The 25,733-nt window shown below is 43.1% G+C and overlaps 1 protein-coding gene across 2 annotated transcripts in view; it reads left to right on the forward strand.

Annotated features, from left to right (window-relative positions):
• Positions 1–15,510: 15,510 nt before the first annotated feature.
• The window catches only part of gas7a (growth arrest-specific 7a), a 56,901-nt gene continuing 46,678 nt past the window's right edge, over positions 15,511–25,733 (forward strand). Inside the window, exons 1-2 of one of the 2 annotated variants that reach the window (XM_079638500.1) lie at positions 15,511–15,618; positions 25,161–25,281. In XM_079638500.1, the coding sequence (XP_079494626.1) occupies positions 15,616–15,618; positions 25,161–25,281 (124 nt within the window). In that variant the 5' untranslated portion in view covers positions 15,511–15,615. Of the gene's footprint in view, positions 15,619–20,433; positions 20,658–25,160; positions 25,282–25,733 lie in introns of those variants that run through there. The other variant, XM_079638501.1, reaches the window with a different exon arrangement.

The following is a 25,733-nucleotide window of genomic DNA, read 5'->3' on the forward strand; positions in this document are numbered from 1 at the left end:
AACCTTTCATGCAGCCCAGATTTTGCATTGCACAGTTCTTGTGCATATCAAACAGTTTACAGAGAGGTGAGATTTCAGTCCCTCCATGACAGTCCAAGCAACTACCACTTTGACGCTTCAAAGAGTTCGTAAAGAGATTGTACAACTAATCCATATCAATTGAGTGGTTTAGTCCAAATTTTCTGAAGAGACTTGATCGCTTTATATGTAAACATTTAATTTAGGCTTCTATTTACATATCAACATTGATCAACTCACACATCAGTTATGGTAAATGGAAGCTCATGCATGCTTGCATGACGTTGAGAATCACTTTTTTATCTCATCAATGAGATAAAATTTATTATCATAATAAATGATAATTTATTATGCTCCCTTAAGAGAGCAGCCAGAAAAATGGAGCGCAACTGGAAGAAAACAAAACTAGGTGTTTCGGATTTCATGGAAGGAGAGCTCGATTGCTTACAGAGAGGCTTTAAAAGCTGCTAGATCTGCTTATTTTTCAACCCTATTAGAAGAAAATAAACATAATCCTAGGTATTTATTTGAAACAGTGGCTAAACTAACGAAAAAGAAAGCTTCAAGCCCAGAAGTTTCCAAGCAACACAATGACTTTATGAACTTCTTCACTTATAAGATCGATAATATCAGGGACAAAATTATAACTATTCAACCGTCTAATACAGTATCGCATCAGGAAGTGCATTGTAGTCTCCCTGAGGGAAAATTTGATTCATTCATTGCTATAGGAGAGGAAGAATTTTGCAAACTCGTCAAATCATCTAAATCGACAACGTGCATGTTAGACCCTATACCGACTAAGCTGCTGAAAGAGATGCTTCCAGATGTCATAGATCCTCTTCTTAATATCATTAATTCATCTTTGTATACGTACCAAAAACCTTTAAGCTAGCTATGATTAAACCGCTTGTTAAAAAACAGCAACTTGATCCTACAAAACTAGTCAATTACAGGCCGATCTCTAATCTGCCATTTCTGTCAAAGATATTAGAAAAAGCAGTATCCTCACAACTGTGTTCCTTTCTTGAAAGAAATGATATCTGCGAGGATTTTCAGTCCGGATTTAGACCGTACCATAGTACCGAGACAGCTCTCGTTAGAGTCACAAATGATTTGCTCTTATCATCCGATCGTGGTTGTATTTCTCTATTAGTATTACTGGATCTTAGTGCTGCATTTGACACCATTGACCACAACATCCTTTTAAATAGACTCGAACATTATGTTGGCATTAGTGGAATTGCACTAGCATGGTTTAAATCATACTTATCTGACCGTTATCAGTTTGTAGCAGTAAATAAAGAGATGTCTTATCAATCACAAGTTCAGTATGGCGTACCACAAGGCTCAGTACTAGGACCGCTGCTGTTCACTCTGTATATGCTACCATTAGGAGATATCATTAGGAAACATGGAATTAGCTTTCACTGTTATGCCGACGATACTCAGCTGTATATTTCTTCAAAACCTAACGAAACCTACCAATTCACAAAATTAACGGAATGCATAGCTGATATAAAAAATTGGATGACTAGTAATTTCCTACTACTAAATTCAGAAAAAACAGAGATTCTAATTATTGGACAAAAAACTTCCACACGTAATAACCTAGAGTACTGTCTAACACTTGATGGCTGCTCTGTTAAGTCTTCGTCGTCGGTTAGGAACCTGGGTGTGCTCTTTGATACCAATCTTTCATTTGAAAGTCATGTGTCTAGTATCTGTAAAACCACTTTCTTCCATCTTAAAAATATATCTATATTACGTCATATGCTCTCAATGAATAATGCAGAACAATTAGTTCATGCGTTTATGACCTCAAGGCTAGATTATTGTAATGCTCTACTGGGTGGTTGCCCTGCACGCTTAATAAACAAACTACAGCTAGTTCAAAACGCAGCAGCTCGAGTTCTTACTAGAACCAGGAAGTATGACCATATTAGCCCCGTTCTGTCAACACTGCATTGGCTGCCTATTAAACATCGTATAAATTTTTAAATATTGCTGATCACTTACAAAGCACTAAATGGTTAAGCTCCGCAGTACTTGAGCGAGCTCTTAACGCATTATAGTCCTTCACGTCTACTGCGATCTCAAAATTCCGGCCAGTTAATAATACCTAGAATATCAAAATCGACTGCTGGCGGTAGATCATTTTCCTAATTAGCACCAAAACTTTGGAACAGTCTTCCTACCATTGACCGGGAAGCAGACACACTCTGTCAGTTCAAATCTAGACTAAAAACACATCTCTTCGGCCTAGCATACACATAACACATTATAGACTTCTATAACTCAATGTTAGGCTGCATAGTTTAGAACAGCCGGGACCGGGAACACTTCCCGTAAGTCCTGATGTACTTGGTACATCATAAGAAGGATGGCGTCTACGCTAATATTAGTCTCTCTGTCTATCCCGGGGTTTACTGCTGTCCACCGGAACCAGGCCATATCCAGATCTGATGAAGGACCAGCGCCAGGACACGACGACGACGCCGCTGACCTGAAGTGTCAACCAGTCTCTCCACCTCTCCACTCCGACTTCAACCAACCGGAACTGGACAAATACTCTGATTCATTCTGAACTTCATACACTGTTCACTCATTGGCCAGAGGAGAACTGGCCCCCGACTGAGCCTGTGTTCTCCCAAGGTTTTTTTCTCCATTCTGTCACCTGATGGAGTTTTGGTTCCTTGTCGCTGTTGCCTTGCCTTCTGGCTTGCTTAGTTGGGGACATTTAATATTCAACAATATTATAGATCTGCCTTAAAGGTGGACGATGATGAAATTATTTTTTGTATTATTTTCATGTTATCACTGTGAAGCTGCTTTGATACAATCTGTATTGTAAAAAGCGCTATATAAATAAAGATGACTTGACTTGACTTGACTTGATAAATGGAGCACAAGATCTTACCCGCTTTGTCCATTTTGAATGGTGCTGCTGTAGAATCTGGAGATACTGTGACCACTGTGATTGGCAGTACCTTGAGATCCTTCTTTCGGTTGTGTTCCAGTCTTCTGTAACGATGCATGCAGGAAAGCTGAATAAGACTCCGGTTCTTGAAAAACACTAATAAGTTATCTCAAAAAGCAAGCAAACAGGCAGGCAGTGCAAACACATCTAAACATAACAGAGACTAGACAAAGAGTGAAGGCAAGGGTGAGGCTGAAATGAACTAATAATGATGGTAACCATGGAAACTGAACAAAGGCGGGAAACTGAACAAAAAAACATGTGAAACGTAAGACATGAACAAAACAAGGAAACAGATCAAAAACAAACATAACCCTGACAATTACCTTGTTGGAGAATGGTTTTATGTTTCATTTTGACTGGGCTCAGAGTTCTTCTGGCTCTAGAACGATTACACCTGATAAAACGAGGAGCCAATAAATTACTAGCCAAATATGTAAATTACTGCAGTAATATTAAGAAATTTATGGAAGGCAAAAAATAAATGCTTGTTTTTGTTTTTTTACAAAATGGCCAAAAGAATTTTGCATCACAATGAAAGGGTAAAATAGCCTATTTATAATTTTATAAACTCACGCATTTACTCTGTCCGTTATTTTTTACCAAGCCAACTGATGCAGCAGTATTGCTTTTTTTTTTTAGTTATAATCGGCAAAATCAACACATCACACACAAACCGATTTGACTCCCGAGCATTCCCAGGTCAGACGGGAAATCTCGCAAAATCCCTCGAGATAAAACGTGACTTCAGAGTAAACAATCATGGTGGACGAAGAGGATGCAGTGGCGATAGTTTGTAGTTTGTTTTTAACCGGAAAAAAAAACGTTATCCTCCATCTCCGACGTCCAGCGGACTTTCTGGTGCGCCATGCCGCCAACTGTTTTGATTTTGTTTCCCGGTGCTTCCTCGCCGCCTCGTCACCTCACTTTCTGATTGGCTACACGCCACAGTCCACAGGCTGCGTGCTCGTTTGTCCCCGGGGGACACCATACACGAGGGGTAATCGGGCCAAAAAAGTCCAAAATGTTGGATATCCCCGATTTGAGATCGGAGCGGTCCCGACGTCCTTCCGAGCAGACGAGAGCAGTCTTAACACACCACACACGGCAGGAATATCTGATCAGATTATTTTACGATAATCGGAGCTTCCTTAAGATTTTCGGAAGGGTGAATCGGGGCTAAATTATCCTGCCGTGTGAACCAGCCTTAAGCAAGTTTTGGGTTAATCAACTGAGAGTTCAGGCTATGTGACCGTAAGTTAACCTTGCTTTCTGGAATACCCCCCTGTACCAAAAAAATGTAGGATAAATACTGCACAAAACCTCAAGGTTGTTGAATATTAGCTTGCCATAAAAATATAGTTTAAGTTTGTCACGGTGTGGGTTTTGTTCCTGGTTATTGTCTTGTCATGTGATTCTGTTTGTCATGTGATCCTGCCATGTGTCTTGTCATTGGTTAATCATCTGATTATTGTTCACAGGTGTCCCTTGTCTTGTCGTTAGTCTTGTGTATTTAAGCCCTCATGTTTGCCCTGTGTCTTTGTCTAGTAGTGAATGTTTCCTGTCGCTTGTTCTGGTTTCCAGCCTTTGTTTTATGTTTGGTTTAATGTTTATAATTAAAGTTGCATTGGGTTCGCTACATCTTGCCTCCGGTGAAATCTATTCATGACAGAATACTAGACCACATCATGGACCCAGCAATCCGCCTCTTCCGCCTCAGCCAGGGAAACCGTCCAGTCGAGGATTACGTTAAGGAATTCTGCGAGCTTTGCCATGGGGAGGGTTTCAATGATGCTGTGTTAAAGGACATGTTCCGCCATGGACTCAATGAACCACTTTACCAGCTCATGCCAGCCAATACCCCTCGTAACACTCTGGTGGAGTATATTGACTTTGCCCTAATGTGGAGCGGCTCGTCGTGCACTGTAGGCTTTGCGGATGAGGAGCCCCGCAAGCCCACGGTATCCTCTGAGCCAGAGCTTCACGTCAGTCCTGCCGAGCTTCACGTCAGTCCCGCTGAGATTGAGTTTCTTCACGTCACGCCAGCCCTCAGACCGGCCACCAGATCGGACTCTGGACGTCCAAGATTGCTATCCAGCATGACAGACCCACCGCTGGCGTCTGTGCGATCGGCCAGAAGGGCTGCTAGCAAACACAACCCAGGGTTTCGTTCTCCCAAACCTGTTCTTCACGTCAGTCCTGCCGAGCCAGAGCTTTACGTCAGTCCTGCCGATCCAGAGACTGTCCACGTCACGCCTGCCGATCCAGAGACTGTCCACGTCACGCCTGCCGATCCAGAGACTGTCCACGTCACGCCTGCCGATCCAGAGACTGTCCACGTCACGCCTGCCGATCCAGAGACTGTCCACGTCACGCCTGCCGATCCAGAGACTGTCCACGTCACGCCTGCCGATCCAGAGACTGTCCACGTCACGCCTGCCGATCCAGAGACTGTCCACGTCACGCCTGCCGATCCAGAGACTGTCCACGTCACGCCTGCCGATCCAGAGACTGTCCACGTCACGCCTGCCGATCCAGAGACTCTTCCTGTGCCTGGGTCAGTGTCTGTTTCTGTGTTTGTGTCTGTCCTTGTGGCTGTAACTGTTCTAGTGGCCGCTGATCCTGCGCCAGAGCCCGCTGATCCTGCGCCAGAGCCCGCTGATCCTGCGCCAGAGCCCGCTGATCCTGCGCCAGAGCCCGCTGATCCTGCGCCAGAGCCCGCTGATCCTGCGCCAGAGCCCGCTGATCCTGCGCCAGAGCCCGCTGATCCTGCGCCAGAGCCCGCTGATCCTGCGCCAGAGCCCGCTGATCCTGCGCCAGAGCCCGCTGATCCTGCGCCAGAGCCCGCTGATCCTGCGCCAGAGCCCGCTGATCCTGCGCCAGAGCCCGCTGATCCTGCGCCAGAGCCCGCTGATCCTGCGCCAGAGCCCGCTGATCCTGCGCCAGAGCCCGCTGATCCTGCGCCAGAGCCCGCTGATCCTGCGCCAGAGCCCGCTGATCCTGCGCCAGAGCCCGCTGATCCTGCGCCAGAGCCCGCTGATCCTGCGCCAGAGCCCGCTGATCCTGCGCCAGAGCCCGCTGATCCTGCGCCAGAGCCCGCTGATCCTGCGCCAGAGCCCGCTGATCCTGCGCCAGAGCCCGCTGATCCTGCGCCAGAGCCCGCTGATCCTGCGTCGCTGGTCCCGTCCAGTCCAGAGCTTCCTTTGCCGCCGGTCCCGTCCAGCCCAGAGCTTCCTTCGCCGCCGGTCCCGTCCAGCCCAGAGCTTCCTTCGCCGCCGGTCCCGTCCAGCCCAGAGCTTCCTTCGCCGCCGGTCCCGTCCAGCCCAGAGCTTCCTTCGCCGCCGGTCCCGTCCAGCCCAGAGACCCCTCCACCGCTCGTCACGTCCGCCGAGCCAGTGTCTCCGGACAAGATGGCTGCCGCCATGCTGTCTGTTCCTGAGCTGGTGTCTGTTCTCCCCAAGAACATTTTTTGGGGGGGCAATCCCTCACCGCCGTGGCCGCCAGAAGGGTCTTCACCGCTGTGGCCGCCCGAAGGGTCTTCACCGCCGTGGCCGCCCGAAGGGCCTTCACCGCCGTGGCCGCCCGAAGGGCCTTCTCCGCCGTGGCCGCCCGAAGGGTCTTCTCCGCCGTGGCCGCCCGAAGGGTCTTCTCCGCCGTGGCCGCCCGAAGGGTCTTCTCCGCCGTGGCCGCCCGAAGGGTCTTCTCCGCCGTGGCCGCCCGAAGGGTCTTCTCCGCCGTGGCCGCCCGAAGGGTCTTCTCCGCCGTGGTCACGCCCACAGCCTGCTCCGCCCTGGACGCCCGAGGGTCCAACAGCTCCGCCCTGGACGCCCGAGGGTCCAACAGCTCCGCCCTGGACGCCCGAGGGTTCGACTGCTCCGCCGTGGCCACGCCCACGTCCTGCTCCGCCCTGGCCGCCTGCTCGTCCTGCTCCGCCCTGGCCGCCTGCTCGTCCTGCTCCGCCCTGGCCGCCTGCTCGTCCTGCTCCGCCCTGGCCGCCTGCTCGTCCTGCTCCGCCCTGGCCGCCTGCTCGTCCTGCTCCGCCCTGGCCGCCTGCTCGTCCTGCTCCGCCCTGGCCGCCTGCTCGTCCTGCTCCGCCCTGGCCGCCTGCTCGTCCTGCTCCGCCCTGGTCGCCTGCGCAGCCTGCTCCGCCCTGGTCGCCTGCGCAGCCTGCTCCGCCCTGGTCGCCTGCGCAGCCTCAATCTCCAGGCCCTCCTCCACTCCACGGGCCTGGCCCTCCATCCCTCCCCCGAGTCCGCCTCCGCTTCACCGCCCACCTGAACTTTCATGTTTTGTTTTTTTGTCTTTGTTTTTTTTTCCCTTATGGGCGTCAGGAGCCGCCCATAGGGGAGGGGCTATGTCACGGTGTGGGTTTTGTTCCTGGTTATTGTCTTGTCATGTGATTCTGTTTGTCATGTGATCCTGCCATGTGTCTTGTCATTGGTTAATCATCTGATTATTGTTCACAGGTGTCCCTTGTCTTGTCGTTAGTCTTGTGTATTTAAGCCCTCATGTTTGCCCTGTGTCTTTGTCTAGTAGTGAATGTTTCCTGTCGCTTGTTCTGGTTTCCAGCCTTTGTTTTATGTTTGGTTTAATGTTTATAATTAAAGTTGCATTGGGTTCGCTACATCTTGCCTCCGGTGAAATCTATTCATGACAAAGTTGACATTATTTTTACATATTCCAGATGTTAGTCTATATTTATATGTCCCAACTTGTATGAAATGTCATCTATATCAATAAAGCCTAGTCATTTCTCTGCAGCTTTATTGTAGTTTAATGTAAATAGGAATAATAATAATCATCTGAACATGAGTCTGTCTGATAGGAAAGTGAACTTAAGAGGATGTTCTAGTGGTTAGAGTGAAACATACTTGTGTTTTTAGTGCAAGCATGAATTGAGCACAGCACAATTATAGCCTGCTGGTTCTCAGATTATACAACTCGTTCTGGTTTTCCTATGTTTCAAGGATAATGAATAACTCATGATTGTTTTTTTGTTTCTTGTTGTTGTTGTTTTTTCAGCTGCATGTGTTTTCATAAATGAAGGGAATGAGCATATCAGGTATATCAGATGTTAAAGAGAGCAACATGGTCTAGGTAGTCTTATGAGTCAGAGTCTTGGGTGTAAAATCTGAACCGCACTGCATCTTCTGCTGGCAAATAATCTCCCACTTAGACAGGACGGAGCCATATGACTGATGTGTAAACATAACATTAAGGCATGGGTGAATCAGAAATCAATGATGGCACAATATTTGACCAATTATTGTAGAAATTAGTGGAACTTTGTGGCTAGACATTTCAGAGGTCCAAAAATAATAATCACTATTATAATTTAACTTTAAACACAAAGCAAAATATACAGTTCTGCTCGAATTTGGCTTGCTAGTCAGTGCTTCAAATACCATTTCAAAAACCCAATGCCACGAACATTCAGATTGGAGCATGTGATGTTGGAACCGTTTTTATGTAGAACAGAACAGATGGTCTGTTAGCAGTCCACGGGGCTTCATCTGAGGCCCGAAATGTTTGGACAGATAAGTTTGGAAACTTCCACTTTAATCTTTCAACTTCTATTATAAGTTCAATCAGTTGAGACATGGAAGCAGAAATATTAGTTTATGTGCGAATTGTGTTTGTAATGTATGAGTATATCACACACAGAATACTTCAAAAGCTGTTGAAAGTTTTAGAGCTCCATAATATATTGCATCATGGTGAATTATACCCACTTGGATATCATGGAATACTCATTTACTGCCTCACATTGTCACGCATGGTTGTAAAACAGGTGATGAAGAAGAATAGGTTCGGAAAGTAATTTATAACCCATTTAATGATGCATTTCTTTGTTCTGCTGAACACAAAGGAAGATATTTTGAAAAATGTGGAAATGAATGTGGAATGCTGGAAAACTCGGCGTTTTTTATAGGTCGCCGAGAGTTGAAGAATATTCAACTTTGTTTGGGTAAAACTCAGCGCTCATCACTGTCACATTCTGCTTGCACAACGGTAACAAACAGCAGCAACAACAACAACAACAACAAGCACATCTCCTCATCCAAAACTAGTGCTAGAGCAAGTGAGTTACATTTTGTCGACATTTTTATATTCAGAAACAAACTATTTGTGAAATCAGATACTAGTAACACTTCTGCAGACAGTGTTGGGGAAAGTTACTTTTAAAAGTAGTGCAGTACAATATTATGTTACTCCCTAAAAAAGTAACTATAATTGCGTTACTTAGTTACTGTTTATGGAAAGCAATTTGGTTACATTTGCGTTACTTTTTCTCACATGGGCTCACAACAACAACAATGGAAGTTCTATTTTTGGCAAATGTAAAGTCACTTTCACACCAAAAATTAAATGAATCAGTCTCAGGCTGAAGGAAAATGCAAAATCATGTACAGTAGAGGGCGCAGCTCAAACAAACCATTCAGCAGTGCTGCAGCTCTGGATCGCAGAAGAATAGGATGCAGGAGAAGAAAGTTCAACACACTTCAGCAATAAAGCAAAAAAAACAAACAAATGTGATGTTCACTAGTTCGCCTGCCCATTCAGTCTTAAAGGTTAATAGTAAACTAACTTGGCTTGCTGTCCTTGGAGGAGGCTCGAACCCGAGGCTCAGCTTGAGCTCTGAGTTTGGCCCATTTGCATTAAGCTTTGTATCGTCATATTTTTGAATGGTCATGCATTAGTCCCTCATTTTCCCCTGAGAAGGGAGAAATAAGGATTTCAGTGTTGCAGTTCCTGCTTATGATGTAAAAATCGTCATTTTGTGTCATTCTAGGAAGTCAAATATCTTTGTAGAGGGGTTGAGACTACAAACACTCGTTCCTCATTTATCCAGGGGGTGGGACCCACTCACGCTACAGCCCTATTACAGATCAGTGGGTGGGACTTCACTTTCTGAAACTAAAAGCAGTATCCTCCATCTTGTTTGGAAAGCTAAAGCTAACAGGCGCTGTGGAGCCAGATGTGAAGTTACGACAATGGCGGAAGTTAACTTACTCAATATGATATGGAAGAAGAGGATTTCGAAAGTTTGTGGCTATACTTTTACGAGCCGCAATATAGCGAAGAGCAGCTGAGGCTGATGGAGGAACAGGAGGCGCCGGCGGCTTCTGCAGCGGCGGCTTAGTGGCTTGCGGAGCTTTGCAATGTGGTGCATTGTGGGAGTTGTTGTCTTTTATACAAACGCGCCCTAAAGTTACTTTCTGTCTTTTCTTGGTCAAGAAGGCACCAAATTCAAAAATTATTTTTCATTTCGACTACATATATGACCCACTTTCAATAAAGATTAATGTTCCCACGGGTGCAATGCTCCTTTAAGTGAACAATATAACCAATCAGCTTTTAGCAATCACTTGGCACACACAATTGTAGCAAATTAACCAACTGCAGCAGACTGCCTGCACAAAAGACTCTAAATGGGCGAGTGACAGAGGATTGTTTACTGTGTTTTTTTTTGACACAGCTTTTTTACCATCTCTGCACTGAAATGGAACCCACGACGAGTATAGATAGCAGTACTTGAAAACGTCTCTCCACATCAACGTCTTATCATTTCTAATTTAGACACCCTTTAATCAGTGGTGCGGCTGTTCTCACCTTTAATAAGGATTGTGTTAATTAAAACTGGCCAAGTTTACTTCAGACTAATGTCACAGTAAGGTGATTTTGCAGCAGGGCTTTGGTTAAGCTTGGTGGATGGAAACGATACAGGAAGGCTTTTGTTTCAGGCTAATTAATCGCTTGACTTCTCTTGACAGGCGTTGAGTCTCAGACTTGCCACAACCATTTGTCAGTGCCAAGATTTACAGGTTTTCGTTGCATCCACAAGAACACATTCAACACATTGTGGCTGATAAGCTGTTGCAATATGATGAGCCAAACCTGCTAAATAAATAAATGCAAATTGTAAATTGTAAATAATATGTGAAAAAGGACATGAAGATGCAATGCAAACAGGTTTGTCCACAGTCGCCAAAAAAGCCATTTTAACAATTACACGTTTACTTATACTGTCTGTGAACTTTATCCATTGTTCTATGAATTTCCATACTTTCAGAGAATGTACTGAATTTGAAGAACTTTTCAGTTATTCACATATGGTCTGTAATCTGCAAATTACATTGTTTAAAAAAAAAATGTGATAAATGTTTGATATTCAAGGATGAGTTTATTGTCATTCAGCTCATTTAATGACAAAATATTGTTACATCAAGGGCTTCTTGAAATAAAAGTACAGAGCATTGATTTGTAGAGTGGGAGAAGTAAATTAATTTCTCAGTTACAAAAAGAATACCTTGACGATCAAGCCTGTATCATTTTATCAACTCACTTTTGTCATCATATAACTCCAATACGTTAAATCTTCATCTCCTCCTCTCTCCTGCCATCTTGTTACTCCTAACTAGATTCGAATACCTCCCCAGCACTCCTAAAACCTTTGAGCTAGTCTTAACCCTCTGGTGCTCTCCGCGTGTCGGTCAAAAATGACAGAATTTATTATTTAATTTTTTAATATTATTTTATAATTATGATTGAATGAACAATGATTCAATAACAATTTACTATATTTTAGTTCGATAATGTTTTTTTATTTAATATTTTGTATTTTATGGGTATTTTATGGTGCTAAATTATATTTAAGCTGCATTTATAATCCATTTTATTCCGTTTTTGAGCATAGACCTGAAAATGTAATTTCCAACTTGAACTGTCGTAATCTTGAATGCTTTAGAGGACAGACTTAAGTTTTATATCTTTTCAGAGACGACACTTGGCAGATTCGCACTGAAGTGAAAAAAGTTTTAAAAAATTTACTTTTTAGAAAGTTAAAGAATTGTATGTTTATTGCTATGAAAAATGTGCACAAATACTATTTTACATTTTTCATTTGAATTATATATTTTCAAAATCACGCTTTACTCTAAACCGGCAAGAAAATCCAAATTAATAATCAATAAATCTAAACAAGTTGTGTTCCAAATTTGAGCTTGATATCTCATAAAATGGGCTTTAAGTAAGATTTTATTTGGCCGTAGTACTAAAAGTTTTCACCAGATGAAATTCGTCTCCCATTCATTTCCAATGTGGTCATTTTTGACCGCGAACAATGTAAGTGTCATGAAACTGCACAAGGAACAGACAGAGGAGATCCAAATGCAGGCTTTAATAAAGGATGATCCAGAATACACAACGAGTACACAGGCAGAGGGTCAGAGTCCAGGTAAGCAGTCCAATACAGCAGAAGTACAATACAAGGGCAAGGCAAACGGGTAAACTAGATACAGGCAGGGAGTCCGGGAACTGTGAAACACTAAGAAACTAGGAACTGGGCAAACGCTCAGCTTGCAGTATGACACTAACAACACTTAGCAAAGAAAAAAGGAAAACCAAGGCTTAGGCCACATTTACACATAGCCGGGTATTTAGAGAAACGGATATTTCCCCCCCTCCGTTTTCAATAATAACATTGTGCACACAACCCGCATAAATACGCCGTTGAGCGCCATCATAACTATGCCAAACCTATGGGCGGCAGTGTAGGGAGAAGGATAAAGCCATGCAAGCCAATCAGAATCCTCAGAATCGACAAGAGAGAACCTAAAACCCCGTTTCTCACAGTTGACACGACAACATATAACCGGCGTTTTCAGAAATCTCCACTTTGGCCGGAGTTTTTAGAAATAATCGTTTTCTGGGATAAAAACGGCGTTTTCGTGTAAATGACAGGCCAAAACGCAGAGAAATATCTGCGTTTTCCCATCGTGTAAACGGGGCCTTAAATCATAGAAGCTAACAAGCATAATCAAAACCAGGTGAAAGACATAAAGCATAATCAGTCAAAATAAAACCATAAGAAGTAATGAAAAATAGAGAAGGAGTGCCCCCCAGTGGCTCATGCGGGCACTCCAGATGCTGATTGTGACAGTAAGTGTGACTATTTTTTTCAAGACCATTTACCCTCCTCGAATCATGTCCATGATTTTTTTTTTTTGCGTGTGTGTGTGTGTTCACATAACAAGTGCCAAAACCTTTACCAAGTTTCGTACCATTCCGATAAAGAAAAGAAAAAAAGGGAAAAAAATAGGTAAAAGTTGACTGAAGAAAACCATAGGAACCTTATCGGATCACACTTATACTTAAGTCAAGGAATAAGCTTAAAAACACATCATTGTTAGAATTTAGACACACTTAAGATTAAAATTTGACTCTGACCAGTTTTTAGATATGGCCCCAGGTTTTCATTGTGACCTGTTTGTGTTAAAGATTTCTTTGATTACTGTTCATAATACAAGCACCTAGAGAGTGCTTGTATTATAAGGGCACTGCTTTAATTCTGCATGTGTGTTTGATCTAGACTGTACAGTGTTTGTTGACACTGCTTTTAGTCCTTAATGATGTACAGTGCACAATGCCCCCACAAGCAGTGGGTGCTTTCTGCCCACAGATAGGTCTGTTTAACTAGAGGAGTTGCTGATGTGTCATGCACCAAAGATTATTTTGTTCATCTCCATTTAGACCAGGAATTAATGTGAAGTCCCGTTTGTTTGTGAGCAAAACAAGAGGTCAAGGTTTGGTTGGTTTGGTCCAGCAAGCCGTCGATATCGTAACTACAGCATCTGGCAGTAAAAAAACATATTTAAAAGAGTCAGTGCATTCAGACACAATCAGATAGATCCATGTCTATAGGAATACGACGCCTATCACTGTATACATAAACTCCTTCATATTATCAGCAGCTATCGCGTTTCTCAGGAGCTAATTACCCTCCTCCATCCCCAGCTCCTCCTCTCATCAGTCAGGATTAGCATTCTGATTCCCCTTGAATCTAAAATCTTGAATTAATGATATCTGCATAAATTCATAAATGTTGGTTCTGTTCTGTTCACCCTAAGGCGGGTTATTGCTGCTCTCTCTGCTTTTATCGCTGCATGGATGAGCAGGAAGTTCTCGTCCAGAACGGAACTATACCACCAATCCAAACTGTATGATATTTGTCAAACGTATTTGACGATAGTGGTCCTGACAGAAATATGAAATGACTGGTGTCATGCTGTCGTGACTACCCTTCTAGGCTCACTATTGGCTGATTCAGCGGTTGAGGCCACCCATTTTGGGGTTGACATGTTGTAGTCCTTAGTTCACAACACGTAAGTGCCTCAGTTAGCACCTGAGTCAGTCTTAGACTTTGCTGAAGTTGCTTTTAGCTTTCTTATAAAAAAGTATTTTATACTAAGAATTTGTTGACACTCAAGTAAAAGCTTAAGCCTATTCAAAACATTTTTGAGTAGTTTTATACATACTGCCACAGGTACACACACACACACACACATACACACACACACACACACACACACACGTTCATTGAGCCACAAAAACATTAATTGTAATAATTTATAAGCCATTCTCCTCATGTCCCCACAAGGACAAGAATTTTATGTATTGCCATGTTTGAGACATATTTTGATGTCCCCATAATGTGTTTACTAGAACCATGTCATAACCCTATAACCCCCAACATATTTATTTATTTAAATTTTTAATTTTTATTGTCCATCTCTGATGTCACAAAAAATGTAAATGTTTAACATGTTTGACAAAGCAAGTGAAAGTAGAGAAAATAATATTCATCTAGTCATTTTGATACACACGTTCATTGAGGGTGGACAATCTCTAGATTTAAAACTATTAGAATTAGTGACTTGTAAGATTGACTTGGTCTGCAATTGCACAGCATATTTGTTTTAAATCAGTTGTTCAGCCTGCTCCTACATGTTATTTCAAGAAGAAGCCATGAGAAAGTTTGATTTGGTGGTCTGTGGTCGCCAAATTACAAAGATAGTTGTCGTATTCATTTCCTCTAGACGTCTGTCCAAGGATGTGTCAGATTCCCTGCCAGTTAGTGGACTTGAGTTTGTGCAGGAAATCTTTCCTTCAAAATGCCCCATTTAGGCTGCAGTCTCAAGACAGCATTTTGTCTTCTGCCTTCCGCCCTTCCTTCCCTTTTAGTGATCCGTCTTGTCAGTGGCAAGAACAGTAGAGCACTTCTAGCTCTGTTTGAGAGTGTCATTAAAGGAGGAAGTGAGGGACTGCATGGGCAACAGGCGCCGCACACAAGGCTCAATTTGATTCAGTAGAAAAGGAGAGTTTGACAGCACAAAACGGGCCTTGTTGCTTAAGAGAGTGCCATCGGCCCATCCAAACAGTGTCAGACATTGTGCTGCTGCTCAGCCCTCAGAGAACGGCCAGATTTCGGCACTAGACTCTTTTAGTTCTCCTACATCTGGAACTCCCAAACAAAGGCTTTCAGAAATCACTCCAGCCCAGAAACCAGAGCAAGACATTTTTTGTCTGACCCCTTTTTTGTGAAACTTGAAAAGAGAAAAAAAAGAAGTGCTAAGTGATATTCAGGCTAGTTCATTCTTTCTGTGTCTTTAGCTCTGACCATAGGCCATTTGATGCATGAAGGAGTGAGAAGTTTCATGTGTGAGAAGTTTGGCTGCCTCTTTTTTGAAACACTTGGACGGCTCTTGGATGTGCACAGGGCCGTACTTAAAGTGAACTACTTTTTACATCGCTGGGAAAAGCTCAATTGAAATATTATGGTAAGAGCTTTGTTATGTTTTTAAAGAGTGTATGCCTCTGTATGTTACCAAAAGGAATATTCTAGGCTCAATCAATGGAATTTGTAGCATAATGTTGATTAAAGGCATTTAAAACTTAAACCGTGAAGCTCAGCATTTTATAAAAGCACTTACATTAATTAAACTGTTAAAACATGTAAAGTTGTTCTCATCTTGTGCGCAGTCAGTTCAGGGTTTTAGATGTTCGTAAAATTGGATGTACATTGTGGCGAGCAGGACGAGGCCGAGGGCCGAGGGCCGGTGGCGTGATTACAATGAGCGGACACCTGTTATAACAGCCAGATGAACAAATAGGAACGGTGATCTGATGGTGTTGGTTGTGTATTAACATAACCATTATTTCACAATCATTTAACCAGAATCACTGAACTCATATAGAGTCCAATTTATGAGTTAGGTTTAATTTATTAATTTTCGCTGCATATTAGGTTTAGCCTTTTCAATGAAATTAAAACGATCAAATCAATAAAAATAAAAATATATATATACACTTTTCTTTTTTGGGCACACACAGACATCAAGATTTAACGTATGAATCTCAGCAATGGTGAGAAACAGATCACCTCTGATCATAAGCTCATTATTTATTCATGCAGCAATGCATGATGGGAGCTATGAATGAGTTTTGATTGGTGCAACACAGAATGCACTGCAACATGCTTTATAAATGTCACCATTGTTGTGATTCATACACTGATTCTTGATGTCTGTGTGTGCCCAAAAAAGAAATGTGTATATATATATTTGTATTGATTTGATCGTTTTAATTTCATTGAAAAGGCTAAACCTATTATGCAGCTAAAATTAATAAATTAAACCTAACTCATAAATTGGACTCTATATGAGTTCAGTGATTCAGGTTAAATGATTGTGAAATAATGGTTATGTTAATACACAACCAACACCATCAGATCACCGTTCCTATTTGTTCATCTGGCTGTTATAACTTATGTACAGCAGTCAAACAAAACTTAGTTAATAATTTAAGGGTGAAGAGCCCAACTAAAACACACACTGATCTCCATAATGGTAACTTAAAAATTTGATTTTCTCCTTTGGTGATTTTTGCTTTCCTGTGCTTTGAGTGAATGAGAATACATTTGATTAGTCTAACACAATACAAACATGTTGATTCAATTAGTTGCAAAGAAGTTGCATTGACATATTACAATCATGTTCAATTTACAAACCAATATTGTGTTCAAATAAAATATTCAAATCTTGCTTAGATGCATAATGGGTGATACGATTAAATCATGTTCATTCAACAATTTATTTTTTTGAGTGTAACCTCACTCTCAACCAACCCGGAATATAGGAATTTCATAGTTTAAATTGTGTTCAGCACTGATATTTTGCCCATATTTGTGCCTTTACCTGATTTATATAATTCCTTAAGTGAGTTGGTTGCTAAAACAACACAAATAGGATGTGCAAATAAACGTTCATTATTTCCTTTGTGTCTCCCTCTAAGCCTGTGTTCACTTATTTCAGTCATTTCTTCATATTCCTCAATGAAGTGCTGTCAAAAAACAATAATTGTATCACATTTCAGACCTTGCCATTGTATCTCTGAGAGTGTCTGTATTCTCAAGCCCCTGCTGTTGACCTTCCCCCTTGTCTCTTTAAATCCTCCTCTTGTCTTGAAGGAGAACAGAAAAAGCCTACGTCAAATGAAGTCTGGTTTGTTTATAGTCATGTTCATTGGTTTTCTCTAGTAGTAGGGCTCTTCTGTTAGGATTTAGGCCAAAAAAATTCCCTCATACATTTGTGAGAGGGTTATGTTAGTAGCCCCTAATGAATACAGCTCAGCTTATGAATTGAGTTAATCTTTTTTTTTTTTTTATTGGTTTCATTTAAATGTCATTGATACTGTATGTGGCCAGTTGGTTTCTATGGATACTAATAGTAGAGCTGGAGTCAGAGGCAATATCAAATTATGATTTCTGCTATAATAATATGCTTGGCTTAGTGCCTGTTGATCACTGAAAATCACAATAATTTTGAGTCTAAATTTAGGATGTGGTGGTTACACTATTTGTTGGTTTTGGAATGGGTCGTCCCTTGTAAAACTGAACTTTATAATTAGTACACACATAACATAATCATAGGATAATCACATCAAAACATAATCAGTGATTTGGTGTGGCAATGTTTGAGTATGATTGTGTATCAATTTAAAATGGGGGAAAAAATACTGTAAAATACTGTAAGTTGAAAGAAGTTTTTACATTTTTACATTGTACTTTTTTTTCACATTCACCAAATTGCAAAATATTACTATCTCGTTCTGTTTTCTCGAAAGGTCAGAAATCCTATGCTTTTATTGCGATTTTTACAAATATGTAAATTTATATGTGAGTACTAGTTTTGAAGAGGAAAAAAAAAGCGTAGGTCTGATACACAGTTAATGTAAAAAACAGGTAAACAGTTAAAACAGGTATAGTTTAGTTTTGTCACAGTGTCTGGTGATTCCCTGGGTTTAACACTAGAGGTCTCAGTTTTCACGGTGTCTAGGCATTTTCACTACATTTCCCATAATCCTGTCTGTCACTGATTGTTCATTTCCTTCAGCTGTTTCTCGTCACCTTGTTTGCACTTGTGTATATATACCCTGTCTGTTTCAGTGTTTGTCATGGAGTCCTTGTATATTGTCCCCACACTTCCGTTCCTGTTGTTCATGTCTGTCTTGTGTTCTTTGGACTGCCTTTTGATTTCGACCCTTGCCTGGACTGATTGTGAGTACGGATTACCCTTTAAATAAATACTGCAATTGGATCTCTCTCTCCTGTGTGTGTTCTGTGACAGAAGGACTCCGTCACAAATAGATCCAGCAGTACGAGTACGATCCGGTCGGTATGTGGATACCGCGTGGCGAGATTTTCCCTCCGGGAAAGGAGGAAGGATCCTCGATTTCTTTATTGGCATATTTCTCAATGTGTACTAGAAGGAATGAGGAGACCATAGCCGCCAGGCTCGTACAGGAGACGGTAACTTCCCCAGAGATGGTAGGTTCGATGCCACCGAGACGCCATCATGGACGGAGGAGGAGGAGGAGACACAGCCCGTCTTCCCAGTCAGAGACTGTTCACGTCCCGTCTTCCCAGTCAGAGACTGTTCACGTCCCGTCTTCCCAGTCAGAGACTGTTCACGTCACGTCTGCCCAGTCAGAGACTGTTAACGTCCCGTCTGCCCAGTTTGAGACAGATCTAGAGATGCCCATTTGTAGGGCCGCCAAGGCAATGATGGACTATTTGGAGCATCTGGCTCGGATCCTGGACAAGCCAGTGTCTGCCGTTCCAGAGCCGGAGCCAGTGTCTGCCGTTCCAGAGCCGGAGCCAGTGTCTGCCGTTCCAGAGCCGGAGCCAGTGTCTGCCGTTCCAGAGCCGGAGCCAGTGTCTGCCGTTCCAGAGCCGGAGCCAGTGTCTGCCGTTCCAGAGCCGGAGCCAGTGTCTGCCGTTCCAGAGCCGGAGCCAGTGTCTGCCGTTCCAGAGCCGGAGCCAGTGTCTGCCTTTCCAGAGCCGGAGCCAGTGTCTGCCGTTCCTGAGTCGGGTCTGGTGGTTCCGATTCCGGTGGTCCGGAGACGGAAGAGGAGAAGGAGAAAGGCCTCTTCAACGGACCATCCGGTGGTTCCTAACCCAGAGACCATCCCAGAGGTGACTGCCATCCCTGACGCGCCGGTTAGGCATGCTGCTCTGCCGGCCCCGCCCGAGCTGCTTGCTCTGCCGGCCCCGCCCGAGCTGCTTGCCCTGCCGGCCCCGCTCGAGCTTCACGTCACGCCTGCCGAGCCTGTTCCTGAGCCGGTGCCCGTGTCTGTTCCTGAGCCGGTGCCCGTGTCTGTTCCTGAGCCGGTGCCCGTGTCTGTTCCTGAGCCGGTGCCCGTGTCTGTTCCTGAGCCGGTGCCCGTGTCTGTTCCTGAGCCGGTGCCCGTGTCTGTTCCTGAGCCGGTGCTCGTTGCTGTTGCCGTTCCTGAGCTGGTGTCGGTTCCAGTTCCTGAGCCGGTGGTGTCTGTTGCAGTTCCTGAGCCGGTGGTGTCTGTTGCTGTTGCAGTTCCTGAGCCGGTGGTGTCTGTTGCAGTTCCTGAGCCGGTGGTGTCTGTTGCAGTTCCTGAGCCGGTGGTGTCTGTTGCTGTTCCAGTTCCTGAGCCGGTGGTGTCTGTTCCAGTTCCTGAGCCAGGGTCTGTTCCTGTTCCGCCTTGGTCTTCACCGCCATGGCCGCCCGAGTGGTCGTCTTCACCCTTCTCGTCTCTGCCATGGTCGCCCGAGTGGTCGTCTTCACCCTGGTCTTCTCCCCCGTGGCCGCCCGAGGGGTCTTCTCCGCCGTGGCCGCCCGAGGGGTCTTCACCACCGTGGCTGCCCGAGGAGTCTTCACCGCCGTGGCCATCCGAGGGGTCGTCTTCGTCCTGGTCGTCGCCCGAGGGGTCTTCACCGCCGTGGCCGCCCGAGGGGTCGTTTCCGCCCTGGCCACCCGATGGACTATCTGCTTCACCCTGGCCGCCCGATGGACTGTCTGCTTCGCCCTGGCCGCCCGATGGACTGTCTGTTTCGCCCTGGCTGCCGCTTAAGCCGTTCCCCCTTGTTCCTGTTCCCCTCCATGGACCTGGCCCCCCATCCCACCCCCTGATCCTCCACCTTTCCACCTCCCGCCTGGACTCTTGTTTTGTTTGTTTCTTGTGGTCTTGGAGCGTCTGGTAGCCGCTCCGTAGAGGGGAGGTTATGTCACAGTGTCTGGTGGTTCCCTGAGTTTAACACTAGAGGTCTCAGTTTTCACGGTGTCTAGGCATTTTCACTACATTTCCCATAATCCTGTCTGTCACTGATTGTTCATTTCCTTCAGCTGTTTCTCGTCACCTTGTTTGCACTTGTGTATATATACCCTGTCTGTTTCAGTGTTTGTCACGGAGTCCTTGTATATTGTCCCCAGACTTCCGTTCCTGTGGTTCATGTCTGTCTTGTGTTCTTTGGACTGCCTTTTGATTTCGACCCTTGCCTGGACTGATTGTGAGTACGGATTACCCTTTAAATAAATACTGCAATTGGATCTCTCTCTCCTGTGTGTGTTCCGTGACAAGTTTTATTACAGTCATAACTTATGCGGTCATCTTACTTTTATCCACAATTAGTACAAGCCTGTTGTAACGGACCCCATCAGAATGATGGCCAAAACTTTACTGATGAGTTTTTTCGAAGTTTATTGTACATCAAAAGATGAAGCGCCCAGAAAATCACCGTAAGAGCTGAATACAGTACAAGTGCGCATTAAATTCTTATCCGTAAACTCTCTCTCTAATTATCATCAACATTCACAGAGAATTACACAAAAACACTAACAGTAAACAAATATATACAGACTATATTGTGCCTAGTCTTAATAAAGGGGTACTTAATAAACTTGTAAACTTTATTTTCATTCAATGAACTGTAATAAAGTGCATGCTTTCCCTTTCATTACTGCCGTGTCGCTCTGGAGGATCAGGAACCGTTACTGATCCATCATTGAGATAATGTTCAATTACAAAGTTGAAAAGGTAATTTCAATATATAATATAATAATTTATTCCTTTAAAAAAAACTGCATAGAAAACAACGCTACACTGTATAAATGGGTTTTTATGCATCAGCATTTGAATGTTTTGTCATCAAAAGATTTGAAAACCCCTTCCTTAAACAACCACAATGTTCAATTACAAAGTTGAAAAAAGAAAAATGACTTTCTCTAAAGTAATTTTCTTATCTGATATCCTGAAAAACGTTTGTAATTAAATTCTGTCAACTATAGCGGCCAGTTGAATGCTTTTTATTTGCTTTTGCTGATGGATACTTCCCTTTTCCCTTGGTTTCACTAAAATGATAGCTTGTGGCATGGAACAAAAGGTTCTTCATGAGAAAACCTCCACTTTCTGTGCTTCCTTCACAGACTTAGTAGATGAGGCAGATAAAGGGACAGATGTAGGTAGAGAGGTTCAGACAGAGAGAAAAGTGGGGGTGGACGGAGAGGGCGTGGAATCTCTTTTATGTTATGCATCAAAAGAGGGATCAGGCCACAGTGGTCCTCACTGACTGCTGCTGTAAAATGCTATTAGCCCTTAATATCTTTTTGCCTTATTCTATGAGTGGCTCTGTGCTGAGATGGCCAGTGTTCATTCTTTTTTGAAACACTGTTTAATTGCTGCACTAAAAATGAAAAAAAGCTTTCCTGAACAGCTCCATATGGTAATATTCATATGCAAGTAACACAGTTGTTGACTTAAACATATGGCTGCTTCTTCAGTTGAGACCTATTATTAATATAACATTTTAAAATGTATTATTAAACATTTTACACTGTAACACTGTAAATCCAGACAATTAATTAATATTTATATGGTCAAAAAAGTAAGAAAAAAAAAGTATCTCCCAGTAATATGTCTGTAAGGTCAGATCAGGCAAAGGAAGAGGAGATGGGGAGGTTGATCCAGAAGCAGATATAGAACTTTATTTATAAACAAAACAAAGATTTTCCACATCCAGGGGTAGTGAAACATAACAGCTTTGGCACCAGCACAAGGACAACAAAACTGAGATGAAAGGCAAGGGTCTCCCCGCAGAGCTGAGGGGATGAAGACGAAGCTCTCCACCTCAAGCTTGTGGGACCGAGGTGGAAACGTGGGCTCGGCAGAGCAGGGTGAAGCCGGTGGGGGCATGGAGCCGATGGGTCGACAGGCCGAGATGGAGTTCAGGGCTCAGATGCCCAAGGTAAAGCCAGGGGATCGACAATACCAGGGCGGAGCTGGAGACCAGAAAGCCCAAAGTGGATCAGGGCAGCAGGGCAGAACCACAGAATGCGGAGCCAAGAGGCTGAAGGGAGACAGCGAGGGTGAGGCCGAACTTGATTGCTTTGGCAGAGGAGAAGGGAGAGAGATATAGATGGGAGACAATAAACCATTAGCGACGAAGGAAACTTAGAGCTGGGCAGAACCCTTAGCGACAAAGGAGACATGGAGATGAGCGGAATCAGCGGTGAATGAAGGAGACTTGAAGATGAGCGGAACCATTAGCAACGAAGGAGACTTGGAGATGAGCGGAACCATTAGCAACGAAGGACACTTGGAGATGAGCGGAACCATTAGCAACGAAGGAGACTTGGAGATGAGCGGAACCATTAGCAACGAAGGAGACTTGGAGATGAGCGGAACCAGCGGTGAATGAAGGAGACTTAAAGATGGGCAGAACCAGTGGCGACAAAATAGACTTAAAGTTGGGCCGCACCATTGGCAACGAAGGAGACTTTGGAGATGGGCAGAACCAGTGGCGACAAAGGAGACTTAAAGATGGGCAGAAACAGTGGCGACAAAGGAGACTTAAAGGATTAGTTCACTTTTAAAATGAAAATTCTGTCATCATATACTCACCCTTAAGTTGTTTCAAACCTGTATGAATTTCTTTCCTCTGCTGAACACAAAGGAAGATATTTAGAAGAATGTCAGTAATCAGACAGTTTTTGGTTCCCAATGACTGCCATAGTAGGAAAAAAATATACTATGGCAGTCATTGGGAAACAAAAACTGTCTGGTTACTGACATTCTTCTAAATATCTTTCTTTGTGTTCAGCAGAGGAAAGAAATTCATACAGGTTTGAAACAACTTAAGGGTGAGTATATGATGACAGAATTTTCATTTTAAAAGTGAACTAATCCTTTAAAGATGGGCAGAACCAGTGGCGACAAAGAAGACTTAAAGATGGGCAGAACCAGTGGCGACAAAGGAGACTTAAAGATGGGCAGAACCAGTGGCGACAAAGGAGACTTGAAGATGGGCAGAACCAGTGGCGACGAAGGAGACTTAAAGATGGGCAGAACCAGTGGCGACAAAGGAGACTTGGAGATGGGCGGAACCATTAGCAACGAATGAGACTTGAAGATGGGCCGAACCATTAGCAACGAAGGAGACTTAAAGATGGGCAGAACCAGTGGCGACAAAGGAGACTTAAAGATGGGCAGAACCAGTGGTGACGAAGGAGACTTGGAGATGGGCGGAACGTGACGAAGGAGACTTGGAGCTGGGCGGGCCAGCTGCGATAAAGGAGACTTGGAGCTGCGCGGGACCAGTAACAACGAAGGAGACAGAAGACTGGAAGGCATCAGTGTGGACTGTAGACCACAAAACATCATCCATCTCATCTAATAGTACGTCAGTGGGGACTCAGCTCAGCATACTCAGCTGGAGGATGTGTGGGATTACATGCCCTCGAAATGCCTAATGGGACAGACATTGGGGCTGGCTCAGGCTCTGAATCTACAGTGGGCTCTGGCTTGGGTCCTTGGTGGGTGCTTGGTGGATAAAACTTTATTTATAAACAAAAACAAAGAAGATAATCCTCATATCAGGAGTAGTCAAACCTAACAGCTTTGGCATCAGAACAAAATCAATACTTGACTAAACTGAAAAGAAACACAAGGCTATAAATACACAGGAGCAAACAAGCTATATTAACCAGACACAGGAGAACTGGTATATAATTCCACATGAGAGTCCTTTTACAAAAATTCAAGGCAGACAATGTTTGACAATGTTTTAATAAAATAATATTTAAATGCTTAAAAGAATGTATTTTTTATTGTGGAGGCTAATTCCACATTACGTAACGGGTAAACAAATTATACACTAAAGGTGTGCGATATGGCAAAAATATCATATACAATTTTTTTCAGGCAGGATCACAATCTTTTAAAAATTCGTTTTCATGTTGGATTTTGAGTCTATTTTGCAAGTCATTGAGCAATACAGCCAGACAAATCTCCCTATTTTAAAATGTAGTCTGACAAGGTAAAGAAAAAAAGAAAAACAATGACAGACCATTTAGACCAAAGGTGGGCGATACGACCAACATCTTATTTCAATTTATTGTATTTAACCATTTTATCTTTGTTATTAAAATGAAGGATAAAGATGCAAATGACAAATAATAGGACAAATACAATAGGCCTATAGCCTACAGTTCAAATTAAATGCTTTAATTTTTCAGCTACAGTCATTTAAAAGTAGCATCTGAGAAATTGTATGTAAAACACATAGACTTCACTGTATGAATTAAATATACACTGATTCTTATTAAAGTTACTGAAGTTATTCAGTCAAGACCAGTGAGTGATTTTCTCTTTGTATTTTGTTGTTTGACTGACATTAACGACATGGCCATGTATGTATTAGGCTGCCTGTCACTTTAAGACCGAAAGCGTGTAGGCTATACCAGTCTGACACGTATGCATGTCATAATATTCTGACACGCATCCGAACTACATTCACTAACATATAAATGATTGTATTTATGTAAAGCTTGAGTGTATTTGACAGTTTTGCGCAATATAAGACGAAAAACAGAGTTACTCACGCGGCACGGCTTTTGTTGTGCATGCGATTCGGGTGAACGCGCTCAGATAGGTTATGTCAAGCTATAGCTTATTATAAATATTTATATCTGTTAATATTTATATCTTTGCATCTTGTTGCTGCTTGTTTCTGTAGCAGAAGCCAGAAGTCTGCTGCATGCCAACAGAGGAAATCGAGAATGCGTCTCTTCCTGTGGGTTGGAAAAGCTACAGATCACCTGAGGGACGGAAATACTATGTCAACCCAAGCACTAAAGGTATTATTACTGATGTCCTCTGTGTCTTTGAGTGTGTCAGTAAGCTTGTTTTGACTGTCTAGAGTTTGAGCAGTAGCCTATTCTTATGGAAGCTGCTATTTCTTTTTTTTTTTACTCAAAATGTTTTTAGTATTACTGACAGTGAGTGTTCAAGCTAGCAGTCAGATTCAGATACATACTGTACAAATGTATAAACACAAGCTGCCAAAGCTTTTTTCTTGTCCCTTCTTGGATTAGGCTCGCTGAATCTCTAAAACTGTTTTAAGAGACAAACAAAAACAAAGGAGTTCTGTTTATTTATTCATTCAAAGGTGGTCTTTTGTAGAGAAAAATTAACAATGAAAAACACAAAAGCCTTCAAATGGTTCATAACATAACAGTTCAAAAAGACAGTACAATTCTAATAATTCTAGTAATACTCAGGAAAAAGTTTCTCACAAGAAAAGGCTCTC

Source organism: Phoxinus phoxinus (assembly GCF_949152265.1).
Source record: "Phoxinus phoxinus genome assembly, chromosome: 1".
Taxonomy (NCBI): domain Eukaryota; kingdom Metazoa; phylum Chordata; class Actinopteri; order Cypriniformes; family Leuciscidae; genus Phoxinus; species Phoxinus phoxinus.